Here is a 21,722-nt window from a genome sequence, read left to right as displayed (position 1 = left end):
CTAGTGAGCCAAAGGGTCCGTAGACGGCTGCCCAGTTTACCCTTGACAGCTCCTATACCCTGTAGCTCAGGACCAGTCAACCAGCTTCGTAGGTCCACTAGGGTCACTAGAGGCCAGCTGCCCGTACGGTGGAGGATCTAAGTGTTTAAGTTATTTTATTAATGTTTATCTGTTATTGTTGCTTGTGTATAATTTTGTGTTTCTAGTTATTTACAGGAGTCTTTGGTGGATTTACCGGGAATCCTTTGTGTATAGTTGGAGCGTAACCCAGGACGGACTAAAGACTGTTAAGAACTCGGGGCAGGACAGACCCCTACCTGGTTACGTCTCCCTGTTTTGGTGAAATGGACACCTTTGTTTTCTTCAAAGACTGCACCCGGTTGCGGACACTCCGTGACCATCTTTATGTGTTTCCTTATTGTATTTTATTGTTGTTGTTATACCCTGTTATGTTTTTGTAAAATATGTTTAGTCCCGGAGTACTAAATTTCACTAGGGGGGAATGTGGCACCCCAGGGGTCTGGTCTCCACAATAATAGCAATATTATGTCTGAGAGCAGGTGGGAGGTCTCTTGGTCAGGGATCTTATGCATGCCACACCTCCTGCCCAGTCCTGGGAGGGGAAGAACTTCCCCTATAAAAACCTAGGGCTGAGGCAGGGTTGAGAGAGAGAGAGAGAACAAGAGTAGAGAAGAGAAGCAGCATAGGAAGAAACAACAGGAGCTCTGTGGGAGCAGTGCTACAAGGAGTCAGGGGCTGGCAGCTGCAGAGCTCGCCCTGACTGAGAAGTTATCACCGGACCCGGAGTCCGAGGCTGTGGGGACTAATCCTTACCCAGCAGCAGAAACCGACCGGCAGGGGATTGCAGGTCCTCTGGCCCAGAAACCCGAAGGCACGGTCACACGCGTGGGACCAGCACCGCCATCGTGGAGCGGAAGCCATTAGAAGGCCCCGAGTCACCGGCCATACGGGTGAGCACCACACGGTACACTCAGGGACATGGGCTACTTTTACCCGCCTCTAGCAAGGTAGCCAGAAGAGTACAGTTAGCTGGGAAGGCCTACAACTCCGCCTGGCCAGGGGAGATCCCATCTGCTCAAGGACTGACCAGGCCCCGATCGCTAGCAAGTACTCCGGGAGGGTCTATCTTTGTCACCAGTAAAGACCCTGAACTACACGCATCGTCTCTGAGTGGTTCCTGCTACCCCCATCATCCAATTCGGCTGCCCTGAGGCCATACCCCTCCCGTTGGGGGTTATACCATCCCCGCTGCACCATCCTTCCACCGGCCTCAGCGGTCTGCCCTGCAGCGGCAGCTCCAAAGCTGCATTCAACGGGTGGCGTAGTCATCCAACATCTACTGCTAATAGACTCGCCACTTAGTTTGACTCCCTGGGCACGGACCGGGTCACCGCCACGAGACTACTACCCCCATCTGATCCGGCTCCGGGTAAGCCCCCGTGCACGCGATGCCGCACGACACAGAAGGCCCAGGGGCGCGTCAAATGCATCCCATTATTTTATTTGCCTTTGCAGCAGCTGCCTGACACTGGCCACTAAACGTGAGCTTGTCGTCCACCAATACACCCAGGTCTTTTTCAGTTACAGTTTTGCCCAGTGTTTTACAATTAAGCGTATAATTATACATTTTATTTCCTCTGTCCAAGTGCATTACCTTACATTTATCCCCATTAAAGCTCATTTGCCATTTATTAGCCCAAGCTACTAGTTTACATAGATCCTCCTGTAATATAAAATTGTCCTCCTCTGTATTGATTACCCTGCAGAGTTTAGTGTCATCGGCAAATATTGAAATATTACTCTGTATGCCCCCTACAAGGTCATTAATAAATATGTTAAAAGAAGCGGGCCCAATACTGACCCCTGTGATACCCCACTGTTAACTGAGACCCAGTCTGAGTGTTTTCCATTAATAACCACCCTTTGTTTCCTATCACTGAACCAGTTCTTAACCCACATACATATATTTTCCCCTATCCCCATTGTTCTCATTTTATGTATCAAACTTTTGTGTGGAATCGTATCAAAAGCTTTTGAAAAGTCCATATACACCACATCCACTGCATTTCCTTGGTCCAGTCCAGAACTTGCCTCCTCATAAAAGCTGATCAGATTAGTTTGACAGGAATGGTCCCTCGTAAACCCATGTTGATATTGGGTCATGAGGTTATTCTTCTTCAGATACTCTAGTATAGCATCTCTTAGGAAACCCTCCAGCATTTTACCCACAGTAGAGGTTAAGCTCACTGGCCTATAATTTCCAAGTTCGGTTTTTGTCCCCTTTTTGAATATTGGGACCACATTTGCTATATGCCAGTCCCGTGGTACAGACCCTGTTATTATGGAATCTTTAAAGATTAAATATAATGGTCTATCTATGACTTTACTTAATTCCTGCAGTACTCGCGGGTGTATCCCATCAGGGCCCGGGGATTTGTCAACTTTAGTGATTTTTAGATGCCGCCGTACTTCCTGCTGGGTTGAGCAAGTGACATTTAATGGAGAATTTTTGTTATCACTGATCATGTTTTCTGTCATGCGATTTTCTTGTGTAAATAAGGTTGAAAAATAATCATTTAGCATATTGGCTTTTTGCTCATCCTCATCCACCATTTCACCCAGACTATTTTTAAGGGGGCCAACACTGTCATTTTTTTGTTTTTTACTATTTATGTAGTTAAAGTTTATTTTAGGATTATTTTTACTTTCTCTGAAATGAGTCTCTCTGTCTCAATCTTTGCTGCCTTGATTTGGTTTTTACAGAATTTAATTTTCTATATTTATTTAATGCCTCATCACTACCTATTTGCTTTAGTTCTCTAAATGCTTTCTTTTTGTCACTTATTGCGCCCCTTACAGCTCTATTTAGCCATAGTTGTTACGGATCCGGGTGGTGGAACCTCTGTGCTGCCGTGCAAGGAGGGACCAGAGGGGCGTAACTAGGTATCAACTCGGACCGACCAAGGTCGTACGGCGGCTCAATCGACTCCGTGACCAGGGAAGGACCGAGCAGAGGGACCAGGTGCTTCTCTGGGGACCGACCTTGTATGAGAGCAGGTGACTCCCACGGGTCAGAAGGCAGGGACTGACCGGTACAGCAGATAAGCACGGCAGGCAGGCTGACGGGTGATCCGGGCAGACGGACAGGCAGGCACGGCAGGTAACAAGCAGGAGCCTCCAGGTAGGCTGGCTGGTAGGCACGGCAGGTAACAGGCAGGTGCTTCTAGGTAAGCGAGCTGTCAGGCACGGCAGGTAACAGGCAGGTGCTTCCAGGTAAGCGGGCTGGCAGGCACGGCAGGTAATGGGCAGGTGCTTCCAGGTAAGCGGGCTGGCAGGCACGGCAGGTAACGGGCAGGTGCTTCCAGGTAAGCAGGCGGACAGAGCCCATAGACAGACTGGCGGACTGGACTGTAGACAGACTGTCGGGCTGGAGAGAGTAGACAAGCAGGCGGACTGGACTTGCAGTCAGGCTGGCGGACTGGACTTGCAGTCAGGCTGGCGGACTGGACTTGCAGTCAGGCTGGCGGACTGGACTTGTAGTCAGGCTGGCAGGCTGGACTTGTAGTCAGGCTGGCGGGCTGCACTTGTAGTCTGGCTAGCAGCGGGACCTGAGGGCTGAAGCAGAGTATAACACACAAAGCTACAACCTTGCACGGGCACCTCTATATTGGAGGAGGTGCCTTTTATAGGGGAAGTCCTCCGGCCATTGGCCGGGGACTTTTTAGGACGGCGCGCGCGGCCCCTTTAAGAGGGAGGGAGCGCGCGCGCCCTAAGCACAGAGCCGGGGAGGCTGCGTGCACCAGCAGCAGCAGCAGGGAGGCCAGAAGATGCCGGAGCAGGACCGTGGCGGTAAGGGGGACGGCGTCTCTGCCGGGCAGGAGGCAGAGACGCCGATGCTACAATAGTGGTTTCCTCATATTTCTAGCGTTTATTCCCACAAAGAATATAATGTGCACAGGTCCTATTCAGGATGCTAATAAATGTCTCCCATTTGCTTTGTGTAGTTTTATGTCTCAGGATATCGTCCCAGTTTATTGCCCTAAGATCATCTCTCCACCATTGGAAATTTGCCTTCCTGAAGTTTAGTGTCCTTGTAACCCCTCTACTACACATCTTATTAAAGGATACATGAAAACTTATTATTTTGTGATCACTATTACCCAAGTGACCCCCAACTCATATATTTGATATGCGGTCTGGCCTGTTGGTTAATATTAGGTCTAGCAGTGCCCTCCTTCCTGTTGGGTCCTTAACCAGTTGTGAAAGGTAATTGTCTCTCATAGTTGTCAAAAACCTATTACCTTTGCTTGAACTACAGGTTTCTGTTCCCCAAATGTATTTAAGGGTAGTTAAAGTCCTCCATAAAAATGACTTCGCCTTGAGTCATTGCTTCATCTATTTGCTTTATGAGGATATTCTCCTCTGCTTCCATTATTTTTGGAGACTTATAACAAACCCCTATCAGTAATTTATTATTTTTTCCCCCTCCCCTTATCTCCACCCACACGGACTCTACCTTTTCATTAGATTCACATATATTCTCACGCAAGATGGGTTTTAAGGATGATTTTACATATAAACACCCCCCCCCTCGCTTGTTTGTACAGTCATTTCTGAACAGACTATAGCTCTGTAAATTAACTGCCCAGTCATGGCTCTCATCCAGCCATGTCTCAGATATCCCCACCATGCCATAATTATTTTCCAACAAAATGAATTCTAATTCCTCCATTTTGTTGGTGAGGCTTCTGGCATTAGTGTACATGCATTTTATGTATCTCTCTGTACCTCTATTCCTTCATACTATATTGACTGTTCTAACCCCACCCCCAATTTCTTTATTTGTGCTCAGGTCACTATCTGCACTATCTTCTCCACCTATAAAATGAATACCCCCCCCAATCCCTAGTTTAAACACTCCTCCAATCTTCTAGCCATTTTCTCCCCCAGCACAGCTGTACCCTCCCCATTGAGGTGCAGCCGGTCCCTAGCGTAGAGTCTGTAGCCAACTGAGAAGTCGGCCCAGTTCTCCAGGAACCCAAACCCCTCCTTCCTACACCAATTCCTGAGCCACTTATTTATCTCCCTAATCTCCCGTTGCCTCTCTGGCGTGGCACGTGGTACAGGCAGTATTTCAGAGAATACCACCTTGGAGGTCCTTGCTTTAAGCTTGCAGCCAATTTCCCTGAAATCATCTTTAAGGACCTTCCACCTACCTCTAACTTTGTCATTTGTGCCAATGTGCACCGTGACGGCTGGGTCCTCACCAGCCCCTCCAGTAATCTGTCAACCCGATCAGCGATGTGCCGCTGAACATGAACATTTTGCCCACAGTACTAGTAAAGATGACTTAAAGGTGGTGAAGTTAGTTTTGATAGGGAACACCTTATGACAAATTCCCTTTAATAAAGCCCCAAAGGACAAAATTTTACCTCCAGAAACAGATATTCTTTTTTTCCTTATAGGGTTCTCATGACATGAGTATGGACTTATATGGAATCTGTGTGGAATTCTACAATAGAGGAGAGTAAAGTTCCTTCTGGAGACACCATACTGTGGCACATGGAGTACCTATAAACCCGATGTACACACAACCTTTATATTTACATGAGGTGAGCTGAACCTTTACTTCCAGAGCTTACACTATGGGATACAGGAACTTATCTTCTGAGAAGTAAGATAATAACGCTAGCAATCAATCACACTTGAACTCTCTGACTTTTGGGTGGTGGCTTTTCTGTGTATGGCTGTCTGTGTTACGTGAGGCTGTCAGGATATAGATAAATATGTCAGTGGGTTGGCGATAGATCTGAATAACATGACTTTGCAAGAGAATCAGCATTGTGACTCATTGGTCATTTGTGAATGGAAAACCATTGTGTAATAGCTTGCACATTTCTGAGTTTTTGCCATTTTCCAGTGTCATTTCCTGTTGGTTGCTTGTAAAGTATTTGTAATGCTTGCTGACTAGTGGATATAACTGAAAAGAATCCATCTTTAGCCAAAAAAAACCTTGTGAAAGAAGCGTAGTCACCATAATAACCCCTTCACCCCATGGAGATTTTCAGTTTTTTGTTTCAGTTTTTTCCTCCTCTTCTTCCAAAAGCAATAATTTTTTTATTTTTCCATCAATATAGCCATGTGAGGGCTTGTTTTTTGTGGGATGAGTTGTACTTTTGAATGACCCTATTGATTTTACCACATAAAAATTCCAAGTACTGTGAAATTTCAAAAAAAGTGCAATTCCACAATGGTTTTTTGGCTTTTTTTTATTTACCATGGTCACTACAGGGTAAACTGACCTGGCAAAATGATTCCCCATGTCAGTACGAGTACGCAGATACCAGACATGTATAGGTTCTTTTTTATTTAAATGGTGAAAATATTTGCAAAATTTGTATGAAAAAAAGTTTTCAAGTTTGTCTCCATTTTCCGAGACCAATAGCGTCTCCATTTTTCATGATCTGGGGTCCTGTGAGGGCTTATTTTTTGCGCCCTGAGCTGATGTTTTTATTGATACCATTTTGGCGTAGATACGATGTTTTGATTACCTCTTATTGCATTTTATTGCAATGTTGCTGTGACCAAAAAAATGTAATACTGACGTTTTGATTTTTTTTCTCATTATGCCGTTTACTGATCAGATTAATTTACATTATACTTTGATAGATCGGACATTTCTGGACCCGGCGATATGAAACATGTGTATTTTTATTTTTTTTTAATGGTTTTATTTTTAATGGGACAAAAGGGGGGTAACTTTTGTGTTGTTGTTTTTTTAAAAAAAAATGTAATATTTTTTTTTACTTTTTTTTTTTTTACTGTGTTTAATAGTCCTCTCAGGAGACTTGAAGCTGCGATTTTCCGCTCGGCTGTACTATACATAGCAGTGCTTCAGCACTACTATGTATAGCAAAAATCATGATCACATATGAACGCCGGCCATGGGCGTGGGATAACAGGCACTGTGGTCTTCTGCAGACCCCCGGCTGTCATGACAACCCATTGGTGCCCCGATATCACAAGACAGGGCTACCAATGGGTGGGAATTATGACACGCTTCCAGCTGACACGTGTTAAATGCCGCTGTCAGAGATTGACAGTGGCATTTAACTGGTTACCCATCGATGGGCATTTGGAATGATGTGCCCCCCTGCTGACTCCATCCACCGCGGCTGGTAGAGGCACTTGATGGCTGATAAAATTAGACATCAAGTGCGGGGAAAGATGGGGGCTCAGCACCAAACCCCGAATCAAAGGCAGGGACACGGCCAATGATGTAAATATAGAGTACAGACCAAAAGTTTGGACACACCTTCTCATTTAAAGATTTTTCTGTATTTTCATAACTATGAAAATTGTACATTCACACGGAAGGCATCAAAACTATGAATTAACACATGTGGAGTTATATACTTAACAAAAAAGTGTGAAACAACTGAAAATATGTCTTATATTCTAGGTTCTTCAAAGTAGCCACTTTTTGCTTTGATGACTGCTTTGCACACTCTTGGTATTCTCTTGATGAGCTTCAAAAGGTAGTCACCGGAAATGGTTTTCATTTCACAGATGTGCCCTATCAGGTTTAATAAGTGGGATTTCTTGCCTTATAAATGGGGTTGGGACCATCAGTTGTGTTGTGCAGAAGTCTGGTGGATACACAGCTGATAGTCCTACTGAATAGACTGTTAGAATTTGTATTATGGCAAGGAAAAAGCAGCTAAGTAAAGAAAAATGAGTGGCCATCATTACTTTAAGAAATGAAGGTCAGTCAGTCCGAAAAATTGGGAAAACTTTGAAAGTGTCTCCAAGTGCAGTTGCAAAAACCATCAAGCGCTACAAAGAAACAGGCTTACATGAGGACCGCCGCAGGAAAGGAAGACCAAGAGTCACCTCTGCTTCTGAGGATAAGTTTATCCGAGTCACCAGCCTCAGAAATGGCAGGTTAACAGCAGCTCAGATTAGAGACCAGATCAATGCCACACAGAGTTCTAGCAGCAGACACATCTCTTCAACAACTGTTAAGAGGAGACTTTGTGCAGCAGGCCTTCATGGTAAAATAGCTGCTAGGAACCCACTGCTAAGGACAGGCAACAAGCAGAAGAGAGTTGTTTGGGCTAAAGAACACAAGGAATGGACATTAGACCATTAGACCAGTGAAAATCTGTGCTTTGGTCTGATGAGCCCAAATTTGAGATCTTTGGTTCAAACCACCGTGTCTTTGTGCGACGCAGAAAAGGTGAACGGATGGACTCTACATGCCTTGTTCCCACCGTGAAGCATGGAGGAGGTGGTGTGATTGTGTGGGGGTGCTTTGCTGGTGACACTGTGGGGGATTTATTCAAAATTGAAGGCATACTGAACCAGCATGGCTACCACAGCATCTTGCAGTGGCATGCTATTCCATCCGGTTTGCATTTAGTTGGACCATCATTTATTTTTCAACAGGACAATGACCCCAAGCACACCTCCAGGCTGTGTAAGGGCTATTTGACCAAGAAGGAGAATGATGGGGTGCTACGCCAGATGACCTGGCCTCCACAGTCACCAGACCTGAACCCAATCGAGATGGTTTGGGGTGAGCTGGACCGCAGAGTGAAAGCAAAAGGGCCAACAAGTGCTAAGCATCTCTGGGAACTCCTTCAAGATTGTTGGAAGACCATTTCCGGTGACTACCTCTTGAAGCTCATCAAGAGAATGCCAAGAGTGTGCAAAGCCGTCATCAAAGCAAAAGGTGGCTAATTTGAAGAACCTAGAATAGAAGACATATTTTCAGTTGTTTCACACTTTTTTGTTAAGTATATAATTCCACATGTGTTAATTCATAGTTTTGATGCCTCCAGTGTGAATGTACAATTTTCATAGTCATGAAAATACAGAAAAATCTTTAAATGAGAGGGTGTGTCCAAACTTTTGGTCTGTACTGTACGGCTAACAAAAAGACTTACTGTCACTTCCAAATCAGAAAACGGGTGTGTACAGGTGCGAACGAAGAGTAGCCATCTCTATACATAACAAATAAAGTTGCATTCAGCAGTGCTAAAGCATGCAAACATGAAATATATGAAATTTGAATAGCATCACTGCTCTGGATAATAAGAAAAAATGGAGATGCTTAGCACATAATTTGGCCAATTCACTACAGAGTGCAACTTTATTTGTTAGAGATATAGAGATGGCTACTCTTAGTTTGCACCTGTACACAAGAGTTCTGATTTGGAAGTAACGGTCAGTCTTTTGTTATTTACATATAGGCTCTATGACCGAGCATTCACCCATCAGCCTGTGGCGGTTTTAATTGCAGCAGGATCCTATGAACCAATAATTGCAGGCTTTAGCCTAGGAAAGGATTCACATTAGGTTAGGTTCCCAGCAAACCGGAGATCGCCTTGTTGTTGGCCGCTAGGCATGCATGAATTGGCCAAATTATGTGCTAAGCATCGCTATTTTTCCTTATTATCTAGAGCAGTGATGCTATTTAAATTTCATATATTTCATGTTTACATGCTTTAGCACTACAGAGTGCTACTTTATTTGTCTGGTAAATATACGTCATCGGTCGTGAAGGGTTAAACATGATTTCCATGCAGCCAGTATTTAAATCACTCACATTACTTTTTCACTTATCAATATATATATATTTTTTAATATTATTTGATAGGAAAATTAAACAAGTTTCCAAAACTTTTATTGGCTTAAATCTATAAACATGTATTACATATTATATGCATATTCGTATAAGTGCTAGCTTTTTCATTCCTTTTTTTAAATGTATCTAATCTGTAAGAAAAAAAGGCTGTCCCTGATTTTAAATTTAAAGAGTAACCATCATTTTAAATTTTATTTCATAAATCATTAGTGCACGTGAAGATAAGCAACTTTGCAATATATCTTATGAGAGAAATCTGCTTCTTTCTTCTCCAGGACTGATCATTCGTTCTCAAAATTCTCAATTCATGGTAAAAATCTGTATTCAGTGAAAATAGATTGTTACATTACTGCTATAGGAGATGAGAGCTGGTAGTCATAAGAATCTGATCAGTGAAGGGAGGAGATAAAGACAGAGCTTCCTCCCATTTACATGGACTCTTATCAGTAGCGGCTGCCATCTCCTATATCAGTAATGGGAACGTCAGCCCTCACTGAATACAGATTTTACCTCAGAATTAAGAATTTTAATAATGACTGACCAATTCTGGCAGAGAAAGAAGCAAATTTGTCTGATAAAATGCATTCCAAAGTTTCTTATTTTCAGGTGTACTATTGGATTTATAAAATAAAAATTAAAACAACGGTTACTCTTTAAGTGTACAAAAAAAAGAGATTGGCAACCCTGGTTATAAGCAATTATAATTGCCTGATGCAATTAGCAAAACGGCATTTGGGTACTTGATTATCGCAAACAAGATTTTACCACAAGTTTGACAATCCATGTGATTATTTCTCTCCCAAAAATGAAACAAATGAATTTTGATTATGAAAAGCAGATATTCTTGTACGTGAGAATGGTCGCCAGATATCATTGTGCAAAACTGTTGCTCCAACTGGCCAATTACAGTGCCTGACAGTTATGGCCTGCATGGTGGCTCAGTAGTTTGCACTGTAGCCTTGTAGATCTAAGGTCCGGGGTTTAAATCCCACCAAGGACAAATTATTTATATTCACATCATATGTTCTCCCCGTTTTTCTGTGGGTTTCCTCCCACACTCCAAAAACATACTGAGGGGAGATTTAGATTGTGAGCTCCAATGGGGACAGTAATGATGTCTGTAAAGCGCTGTAGAATTAATAGTGCTATATAAGTGAGTAAAATAAATAAGCTATGTCTGTATGCCAGTGGTGTAGCTAGAGTCCGATGGGCCCGATCCAAGATTTGGACCGGGCTCCCCCCATCCAGGTGTATATATATATATATATATATATATATATATATATATATATATGTATATATACAGTACAGACCAAAAGTTTGGACACTCCTTCTCATTTATAGATTTTTCTGTATTTTCATGACTATGAAAATTGTACATTCACACTGAAGGCATCAAAACTATGAATTAACACATGTGGAATTATATAATTAACAAAAAAGTGTGAAACAACTGAAAATATGTCTTTTATTCTAGGTTCTTCAAAGTAGCCACCTTTTGCTTTGATGACTGCTTTGCACACTCTTGGCTTTCTCTTGATGAGCTTCAAGAGGTAGTCACCGGAAATGGTTTTCACTTCACAGATGTGCCCTGTCAGGTTTAATAAGTGGGGTTTCTTGCCTTATAAATGGGGTTGGGACCATCAGTTGTGTTGTGCAGAAGTCAGGTGGATACACAGCTGATAGTCCTACTGAATAGACTGTTAGAATTTGTATTATGGCAAGAAAAAAGCAGCTAAGTAAAGAAAAACGAGTGGCCATCATTACTTTAAGAAATGAAGGTCAGTCAGTCCGAAAAATTGGGAAAACTTTGAAAGTGTCCCCAAGTGCAGTTGCAAAAACCATCAAGCGCTACAAAGAAACTGGCTCACATGAGGACCGCCCCAGGAAAGGAAGACCAAGAGTCACCTCTGCTTCTGAGGATAAGTTTATTCGAGTCACCAGCCTCAGAAATCGCAGGTTAATAGCAGCTCAGATTAGAGACCAGGTCAATGCCACACAGAGTTCTAGCAGCAGACACATCTCTTCAACAACTGCTAAGAGGAGACTTTGTGCAGCAGGCCTTCATGGTAAAATAGCTGCTAGGAAACCACTGCTAAGGACAGGCAACAAGCAGAAGAGAGCTGTTTGGGCTAAAGAACACAAGGAATGGACATTAGACCAGTGGAAATCTATGCTTTGGTCTGATGAATCCAAATTTGAGATCTTTGGTTCCAACCACCGTGTCTTTGTGCGACGCAGAAAAGGTGAAAGGATGGACTCTACATACCTGGTTCCCACCGTGAAGCATGGAGGAGGAGGTGTGATGGTGTGGGGGTGCTTTGCTGGTGACACTGTTGGGGATTTATTCAAAATTGAAGGCATACTGAACCAGCATGGCTACCACAGCATCTTGCAGCGGCATGCTATTCCATCCGGTTTGCGTTTAGTTGGACCATCATTTATTTTTCAACAGGACATTGACCCCAAACACACCTCCAGGCTGTGTAAGGGCTATTTGACCAAGATGGGGAGTGATGGGGTGCTACGCCAGATGACCTCGCCTCCACAGTCACCAGACCTGAACCCAATCGAGATGGTTTGGGGTGAGCTGGACCTCAGAGTGAAGGCAAAAGGGCCAACAAGTGCTAAGCATCTCTGGGAACTCCTTCAAGATTGTTGGAAGACCATTTCCGGTGACTACCTCTTGATGCTCATCAAGAGAATGCCAAGAGTGTGCAAAGCAGTCATCAAAGCAAAAAGTGGCTACTTTGAAGAACCTAGAATATAAGACATATCTTCAGTTGTTTCACACTTTTTTCTTAAGTATATAATTCCACATGTGTTAATTTATAGTTTTGATGCCTTCAGTGTGAATGTACAATTTTCATAGTCAAGAAAATACAGAAAAATCCTTAAATGAGAAGGTGTGTCCAAACTTTTGGTCTGTACTGTGTATATGTATGTATATATATATATATATATATATATATATATATATATATATCCTCCATTCTGGTATATATGTCCCTTATCCTGCATGGGCCCTATCCTGGTATATATATTCCCCAGCCTGGTATATATGTCCCTTATCCTGGGCCACATCTTGGTATATAAATATATATATCCCCCATCCTTATATATATGTCCCTTATCCTGGGCCCCATCCTGTTATATATATCCCCTATCCTGGTGTATATTTTCCCCCATCCTTGTATATACATGTCCCTTATCCTGGGCCCCATCCTGTTATATATATCCCTCATCCTGGTGTATATTTTCCCCCATCCTGGTACATACATGTCCCTTATCCTGGGCCCCATCCTGTTATATATATCCCCCATCCTGGTATATATATCCCCCATCCTGGTATATACAGTATTTCCCCTATCCTGGTATATGTCCCTTATCCTGGGCCCCATCCTGTTATATACAGTCATATGAAAAAGTTTGGGCACCCCTATTAATCTTAAGCTTAATGTTTTATAAAAATTGGTGTTTTTGCAACAGCTATTTCAGTTTGATATATGTAATAACTGTTGGACACAGTAATGTTTCTGCCTTGAAATGAGGTTTATTGTGCTAACAGAAAATGTGCAATCTGCATTCAAACAAAATTTGACCGGTGCATAAGTATGGGCACCCTTATCATTTTCTTGTTTTAAATACTCCTGCCTACTTTTTACTGACTTACTAAAGCACTTTTTTTGGTTTTGTAACCTCATTGAGCTTTGAACTTTATAGCCAGGTGTATGCAATCATGAGAAAAGCTACTTAAAGTGGCCACTTGCAAGTTGTTCTCCTGTTTGAATCTCCTCTGAAGAGTGGCATCATGGGCTCCTCAAAACAACTGTCAAATGATCTGAAAACAAAGATTATTCAACATAGTTGTTCAGGGGAAGGATACAAAAAGCTGTCTCAGAGATTTAACCTGTCAGTTTCCACTGTGAGGAACATAGTAAGGAAATGGAAGAACATAGGGACAGTTCTTGTTAAGGCCAGAAGTGTCAGGACAAGAAAAACATCAGAAAGGCAGAGAAGAAGAATGGTGAGATCAGTCAAGGACAATCCTCAGACCACCTCCAGAGAGCTGCAGCATCAACTTGCTGCAGATGGTGTCACTGTGCATCGGTCAACTATACAACGCACTTTGCACAAGGAGAAGCTGTATGGGAGAGTGATGCGAAAGAAGCCGTTTCTGCAAGTACGCACAAACAGAGTCGGCTGAGGTATGCAAAAGCACATTTGAAGAAGCCTATTTCTTTTTGGAAGAAGGTCCTGTGGACTGATGAAACCAAGATTGAGTTGTTTGGTCATACAAAAAGGCGTTATGCATGGTGGCAAAAAAACACAGCATTCCAAGAAAAACACTTGCTACCCACAGTAAAATTTGGTGGAGGTTCCATCATGCTTTGGGGCTGTGTGGTCAATGCCGGCACTGGGAATCTTGTTAAAGTTGAGGGACGCATGGATTCCACTCAGTATCAGCAGATTCTTGGCAATAGTGTTCAAGAATCAGTGATAAAGTTGAAGTTACGCAGTGGATGGATCTTTCAGCAAGACAATGATCCAAAACACCGCTCCAAATCTACTCAGGCATTCATGCAGAGGAACAATTACAATGTTCTGGAATGGCCATCCCAGTCCCCAGACCTGAATATCATTGAACATCTGTGGGATCATTTGAAGAGGCTGTCCATGCTCGGCGACCATCAAACTTAACTGAACTGGAATTGTTTTGTAAAGAGGAATGGTCAAAAATACCTTCATCCAGGATCCAGGAACTCATTAAAAGCTACAGGAAGCGACTAGAGGCTGTTATTTTTGCAAAAGGAGGATCTACTAAATATTAATGTCACTTTTCTGGTGAGGTGCCCATACTTATGCACCTGTCAAATTTTGTTTGAATGCAGATTGCACATTTTCTGTTAGTACAATAAACCTCATTTCAAGGCAGAAACATTACTGTATCCAACAGTTATTACATATATCAAACTGAAATAGCTGTTGCAAAAACACCAATTTTTATAAAACATTAAGCTTAAGATTAATAGGGGTGCCCAAACTTTTTCATATGACTGTATATCCCCCATCCTGGTGTATATTTTCCCCCATCCTGGTATTTACATGTTCCTTATCCTGGGCCCCATGCTGTTATATATATATCCCATCCTGGTGTATATTTTCCCCCATCCTGGTATTTACATGTCCCTTATCCGGGGCCCCATCCTGTTATATATATCCCCCATCCTGGTGTATATTTTCCCCATCCTGGTATTTACATGTCCCTTATCCTGGGCCCCATCCTGTTATATATATCCCTCTTCCTGGTGGTGTATATTTTCTCCCATCTTGGTATATATGTCCCTTATCCTGGGCCCCGTCCTGTTATATATATCCCCCATCCTGGTATATATATCCCCCATCCTGGTATATACAGTATTTCCCCTATCCTGGTATATGTCCTTTATCCTGGGCCCCATCCTGTTATATATATCCCCCATCCTGGTGTATATTTTCCCCCATCCTGGTATTTACATCTTCCTTATCCTGGGCCCCATCCTGTTATATATATATCCCCCATCCTGGTGTATATTTTCCCCCATCCTGGTATTTACATGTTCCTTATCCGGGGCCCCATCCTGTTATATATATCCCCCATCCTGGTGTATATTTTCCCCCATTCTGGTATTTACATGTCCCTTATCCTTGGCCCCATCCTGTTATATATATCCCCCATCCTGGTGTATATTTTTCCCCCATCCTGGTATTTACATGTCCCTTATCCTGGGCCCACCCTGTTATATATATACCCCATCCTGGTGTATATTTTCCCCCATCCTGGTATTTACATGTTCCTTATCCTGGGCCCCATCCTGTTATATATATCCCCCATCCTGGTGTATATTTTCCCCCATCCTAGTATTTACATGTCCCTTATCCTTGGCCCCATCCTGTTATATATATCCCCCATCCTGGTGTATATTTTTCCCCCATCCTGGTATTTACATGTCCCTTATCCTGGGCCCCATCCTGTTATATATATCCCCCATCCTGGTGTATATTTTCCCCCATCCTGGTATTTACATGTCCCTTATCCTGGGCCCCATCCTGTTATATATATCCCCCATCCTGCTGTATATTTTTCCCCCATCCTGGTATTTACATGTCCCTTATCCTGGGCCCCATCCTGTTACATATATCCCCCATCCTGGTGTATATTTTTCCCCCATTCTGGTATTTACATGTCCCTTATCCTGGGCCCACCCTGTTATATATATCCCCCATCCTGGTGTATATTTTCCCCCATCCTGGTATTTACATGTTCCTTATCCTGGGCCCCATCCTGTTATATATATCCCCCATCCTGGTGTATATTTTCCCCCATCCTGGTATTTACATGTCCCTTATCCTTGGCCCCATCCTGTTATATATATCCCCCATCCTGGTGTATATTTTTCCCCCATCCTGGTATTTACATGTCCCTTATCCTGGGCCCCATCCTGTTATATATATCCCCCATCCTGGTGTATATTTTTCCCCCATCCTGGTATTTACATGTCCCTTATCCTGGGCCCCATCCTGTTATATATATCCCCCATCCTGGTGTATATTTTTCCCCCATCCTGGTATTTACATGTCCCTTATCCTGGGCCCCATCCTGTTATATATATCCCCCATCCTGGTGTATATTTTCCCCCATCCTGGTATTTACATGTTCCTTATCCTGGGCCCCATCCTCTTATATATATTCCCCATCCTGGTATATACAGTATATCCCCTATCCTGGTATAGATCCCTTATCCTTGGTCCCATCTTGATATATATCCCTCATCCAGTTGAAGTTCCTGCTGGCATCTGTGGACCGCTCACCCCCAAGGGCCTGGTCATGGTCACGACCTCTGCGACCGCGATCGTTACGCCCCTGTCTGTATGTCATACATGGAAGCCCGCTAATTACTTATTGAGACTACTTCTAAACCCAGGAGGAGCAAAGGTCTAAATGAAAAAAATACTAGTTCTGCTGAATCTTTTTCCTCAAATATTTTTAACTGCTTAGCTCCTCTTGCTTTATATCATGCAGCCTGATAATGGACTGCATTGCTCAATGTTCAGGCATCCATCTAAACTTACAAAGTTATTGGAGTTGAAAAACATACCTATACATTCCATATTGTTTAGAGAAGAGAAAAATATGTGTGTCCACAACTCAAAAATATTCAGTGATATTTTGGACAGGATTATTGAAAACTAATAATGTATACAGAGCTTTGATAACTAGACCATTCTATCATCAAATACGTTATATATCATTTTTACAGATCCACCAGCAATGAGTTTAAAACTAAACAGTTGTGTTTGGACTTCATAATTTTTGGGTTGTGCATCTGCACAGTAATAGTTTGCAGTAGTATTGCACTTCACTGTTGTGCCTAATGAGTTGAAACATTGACATGTCCTACCGCTGGTGGTTTTTTATCACTGCATGGTTACTGGTGCAATGCCACAACTATAATTTTGCACTGGCCAATGAAGAAAATAAACAGAGTAATCCAAACAGTCATAATCACGGGTCCCTAACCGAAAAATGTTTTTTTATAATGAATAATGATTAATTTTCACTTACCGACAAATTGCTGGCTATCTAAAAGCGAAATTCCTGTTTCCACCGAATGATGGCAGTATCCCGAAATATCAATTTCCGATTCCATCCAGAATTACTTAGATGTTTCTGTTTCTTTTTTTCTTCAGAAAGACTTTGGTCACAGACTTAAACACCTAAAGCTGAAGATAAATGGAGACAAAAATATAATGTCTAAAGAAATGTGATCACTTACTGCATTTTGAGCTGCCATTAATGGTGTTCTTGAAAAAAAAATGTAATTTATTGTCGGGCCAAAGATAAAACTGACATTAGGCTTTGTTCACATTGTAAGGATTGCACTAATAAAACCTTTGATTTTGCGGATATTTTGCTACACAAGGCCATATCTAAAACTGACCCTGATTGGCCAGAAGATCAGCACACAGAGATGTTTCTCTGTGGGTAACTGGAGCTACTCTATGACTTTTTATATAGAATCCATGTTGATTAAGAACATGTTGTGGATTTGGAAATTTTGTTCATAATGTCACAAGTATTTTCTAAGTCATGTGAATGCTAGCAGATTCTCTCAGGTTTTAGCTACCAGAACCAAGGCCTTACACACAACTGTCATTTTTCTAGTGCTAGCAAAGACAAAAAAGCAATAACTACATAATAAACTCCCATTAAGATTTACATTTTAAAATTTTTGGGTTTTTTAAATACTGTTCACATTAAAGTCAGGATATAGTCAATATCCGTATACAGCAAATTCATTTTCCTAGAATATTTCTTCAAAAAATGACAGAATGATGTCATTGCGATGCACTGCTCCGTTTTCAGTCTACATAACGTTTTATGCATGTGACCTCATGTCTTAAATGACCCTATATTTTAAGATTTTTTTTCTTCTTACATAGGAAGCCATACTAAAATGTTCCCTGTTAAAGGGAACCTGTCACCTGAAAAAAAACGCTATTAACCTGCAGATATAGGGTTAATCTACATCTGACCGGTACACGCACTTAGGCCCCCGCTGCCACGAGGAAATTAATTCTATTCCTCTTTGCAGCGTTCTGGTTCCAGTCATAGGGGCGGCGCTGGCGCCACCCACACTGACTGACAGACGGCTCTAATGCTGAGCTGCTGTCAGTCAGTGCTGAAGAGGCGGTTACAGCCGCCGCTCTATATGCACAGGGAAATCATACATAGTTTACCACAGCTGAGCTGGCACATCTGCTCTGTAATATACAAACATCCAGCAAAGGAGATAAGTGTCATGTCCGTATGCAGAGCCGCCATCAGGGCATTACTGCCCTTACTGCTGTATGGGGCCCGGTGAACAGCAGTAAAGAGCAGGGGCCCGGCCGGGGTCCACCCTCTTGTGCTTCTGCTCACCGGGCCCCGGGGTATCGCGTGCTGGCGTACTGCCGCCGCCATATATCTCGCCGCAGGGAGCTTCCGCCTTGGAGCTCTCACGCGTGCAGCTCCAAGGCTGTCCCTCCGCCTCTGAAGCGCTGCATGATGACGTCAACGCGTACCCGCTGGCATCCAGCGACAGGATGCCAGTCCGAAAGTGGAGCTGCATGGGTTCCTATGAGACGTAAGTATGAAAACTTTTTTTTTTTAATAGAATTAAATGAACTGGAACTGGGGAGTGGGCAGAGCATATGGTGACCTGGGACTGGGGAGTCAGCAGAGCATATGGTGACTGGGGAGTGGGCAGAGCATATGGTGACTTGGGACTGGGGAGTGGGCAGAGCATATGATAAACTGGGACTGGAAAGTGGCAGAGCATATAGTGACTGGGGAGTGGGCAGAGCATATGGTGACATGGGCCTGGGGAGTGGACAGAGTTTATGGTGACCTGGGAGTGGGACTGGGGAGTGGGCAGAGCATAAAGTGACTTGGGACTGGGGAGTGGGCAGAGGATATGATGAACTGGGACTGGAGAGTGGCTGAGCATATGGGGACTGGGGAGTGGACAGAGCATATGGTGACTTGGGACTGGGGAGTGTGAAGAGCTTATGATGAACTGGGACTGGAGAGTGGCAGAGCATATGGGGACTGGGACTGGGGAGTCGGCAGAGCATACGGTGACATGGGACTGGGCAGTGGGCATAGCTTATGGTGACCTGGGAGTGGGACTGGGGAGTGGGCAGACCATACAGTGGTGGCCAAAAGTATTGGCACCCCTGCAATTCTGTCAGATAATACTCAGTTTCTTCCAGAAAATGATTGCAATCACAAATTCATTGGTATTATTATCTTCATTTAATTTGTCTTCAATGAAAAAACACAAAAAGGATTGTCCTAAAGCCAAATTGGATATAATTCCACACCAAACCTAAAAAAGGGGGTGGACAAAAGTATTGGCACTGTTTGAAAAATCATGTGATGCTTCTCTAATTCGTGTAATTAACAGCACCTGTAACTTACCTGTGGCACCTAACAGGTGTTGGTAATAACTAAATCACACTTGCAGCCAGTTAACATGGATTAAAGTTGACTCAACCTCTGTTCTGTGTCCTTGTGTGTACCACATTGAGCATGGAGAAAAGAAAGAAGACCAAAGAACTGTCTGAAGACTTGAGAAACCAAATTGTGAGGAAGCATGAGCAATCTCAAGGCTACAAGTCCATCTCCAAAGACCTGAATGTTCCTGTGTCATCCATGTGCAGTGTCATCAAGAAGTTTAAAGCCCATGGCACTGTGGCTAACCTCCCTAGATGTGGACGGAAAATAAAAATTGACGAGAGATTTCAACGCAAGTGTAGCATACCTGGCGGCGTTCTTGCATGGTGTTCCATCTCTCATCATGCAAGATCGCAAACTTCATCTCCCGCCCAGCTTCCTGGTCTGGCTTCTTTCCTTGTGCTCTGCTCTGCTCCACTTTGGCTGCATAGGGCGACGCCCGCTGAACTTCCTGTTTCTTGTACCTGCTGCGGACACGCCCCTGTTGCACCTTCAGCCTATTGCTGTCCATCTTTGGGTATTTATACCACCTTCTTCCTCAAGATGGCGCCTGAGTGTTTCTTGTCAGTTGGCTTTTTGTCTCTGACATGCCAGGTCCTATCCTGTTTTCCAGTTCTGTGTCTGAACTGTGGTCTGTTCTTGTGAACACGCCTCTAGCCTGTTCTTTCGCCTTCTAGGGGCCGTATTCCTAGATCTGCCTGTCTGCCTTGCGGTATCTGTTCCCGTCTGAACAGAGTCCTGTTTGTGTCTCTGCCTTGCGGTATCTGTTCCCGTCTGAACAGAGTCCTGTTTGTGTTCCTGCCTTGCTGTCTCTGTTCCCGTTCCTCTGTTCCCTGTTGTCTGTGCCTCGTTTCTACTTTAACCTTGTCTCCCTTTTCCCTCTATGTCTGTTTTCTGCGTCTTTCTGCAGAGTCTGAACTTGCTCCTAAATTCCTTCTCGTCGTCTCTGTACCTCTGTTGTGAATTTAGTGTACGCTCGCTACTTCTATGTAAGTACTGTGCGTGCTTCTGGTTCTGCCTTTCCTTCTCCGTCTGTTCTTTGTGAACAGAGTCCTATCCCCTTGCCTTGTTTACCGCTCTGCGGTGTCCGCTCTGCTCCTGCTTAGCTTGCCGCTCTTGCGGTTTCTGCTCTGCTCCTGCCTTGTTTACCGCTCTGCGGTGTCCGCTCTGCTCCTGCTTAGCTTGCCGCTCTTGCGGTTTCTGCTCTGCTCCTGCCTTGTTTACCGCTCTGCGGTGTCCGCTCTGCTCCTGCTTAGCTTGCCGCTCTTGCGGTTTCTGCTCTGCTCCTGCCTTGTTTACCGCTCTGCGGTGTCCGCTCTGCTCCTGCTTAGCTTGCCGCTCTTGCGGTTTCTGCTCTGCTCCTGCCTTGTTTACCGCTCTGCAGTGTCCGCTCTGCTCCTGCTTAGCTTGCCGCTCTTACGGTTTCTGCTCTGCTCCTGCCTTGTTTACCGCTCTGCGGTGTCCGCTCTGCTCCTGCTTAGCTTGCCGCTCTTGCGGTTTCTACTCTGCTCCTGCCTTGTTTACCGCTCTGCGGTGTCCGCTCTGCTCCTGCTTAGCTTGCCGCTCTTGTGGTTTCTGCTCTGCTCCTGCCTTGTTTACCGCTCTGCTCCTGCTTAGCTTGCCGCTCTTGCGGTTTTCACTCTGCTCTTGCCTTGCTTGCCGCTCCTGCGGTTTCTGCTCTGCTCTTATCTTGCTTACTGCTTCTGCGGTTTCCGCCCTGCCCTGCTTCTGCCCGCTGCTCCGGCAGTCCTGTCCTGCCCTGCTTGTGCTCGCTGCTCCTGCAGCCCCGTCCTGCTCTGTTCTTGCCCACCGCTTCGGGCGTTCCCTCTCTGCTGTGGTTGTCTACCACATCTGCGGTTCTGTGACCCAGTCTGTACTGGGTCTTAACCTCTCTGTGCTCCAGCCTGTCCTTTCGGCCAGTACCTCCCTGCCTGCATACTCGCCTGTATCCACCCATCTGCATACCTGCCGTGTTTGCTTACATCCACCAGTCTGTGCCAGCCTAACCTGCCT

General features: G+C 44.0%; 1 protein-coding gene across 2 annotated transcripts in view; it reads right to left on the bottom strand.

Annotated features, from left to right (window-relative positions):
• NR1H4 (nuclear receptor subfamily 1 group H member 4) overlaps positions 1-21,722 on the bottom strand; it is a 231,042-nt gene that overhangs the window by 177,209 nt on the left and 32,111 nt on the right. For both annotated transcript variants that reach the window (XM_073651456.1, XM_073651458.1), the window contains exon 2: positions 17,277-17,434. In XM_073651456.1, the coding sequence (XP_073507557.1) occupies positions 17,277-17,361 (85 nt within the window). In that variant the 5' untranslated portion in view covers positions 17,362-17,434. The remainder of the gene's footprint in view (positions 1-17,276; positions 17,435-21,722) is intronic.

Source organism: Phyllobates terribilis, unplaced genomic scaffold (assembly GCF_046119375.1).
Source record: "Phyllobates terribilis strain yellow unplaced genomic scaffold, ASM4611937v1 Scaffold_11__3_contigs__length_659146591, whole genome shotgun sequence".
NCBI classification, from domain to species: Eukaryota; Metazoa; Chordata; class Amphibia; order Anura; family Dendrobatidae; genus Phyllobates; species Phyllobates terribilis.
This window is presented reverse-complemented; position numbering and strand designations above follow the sequence as displayed.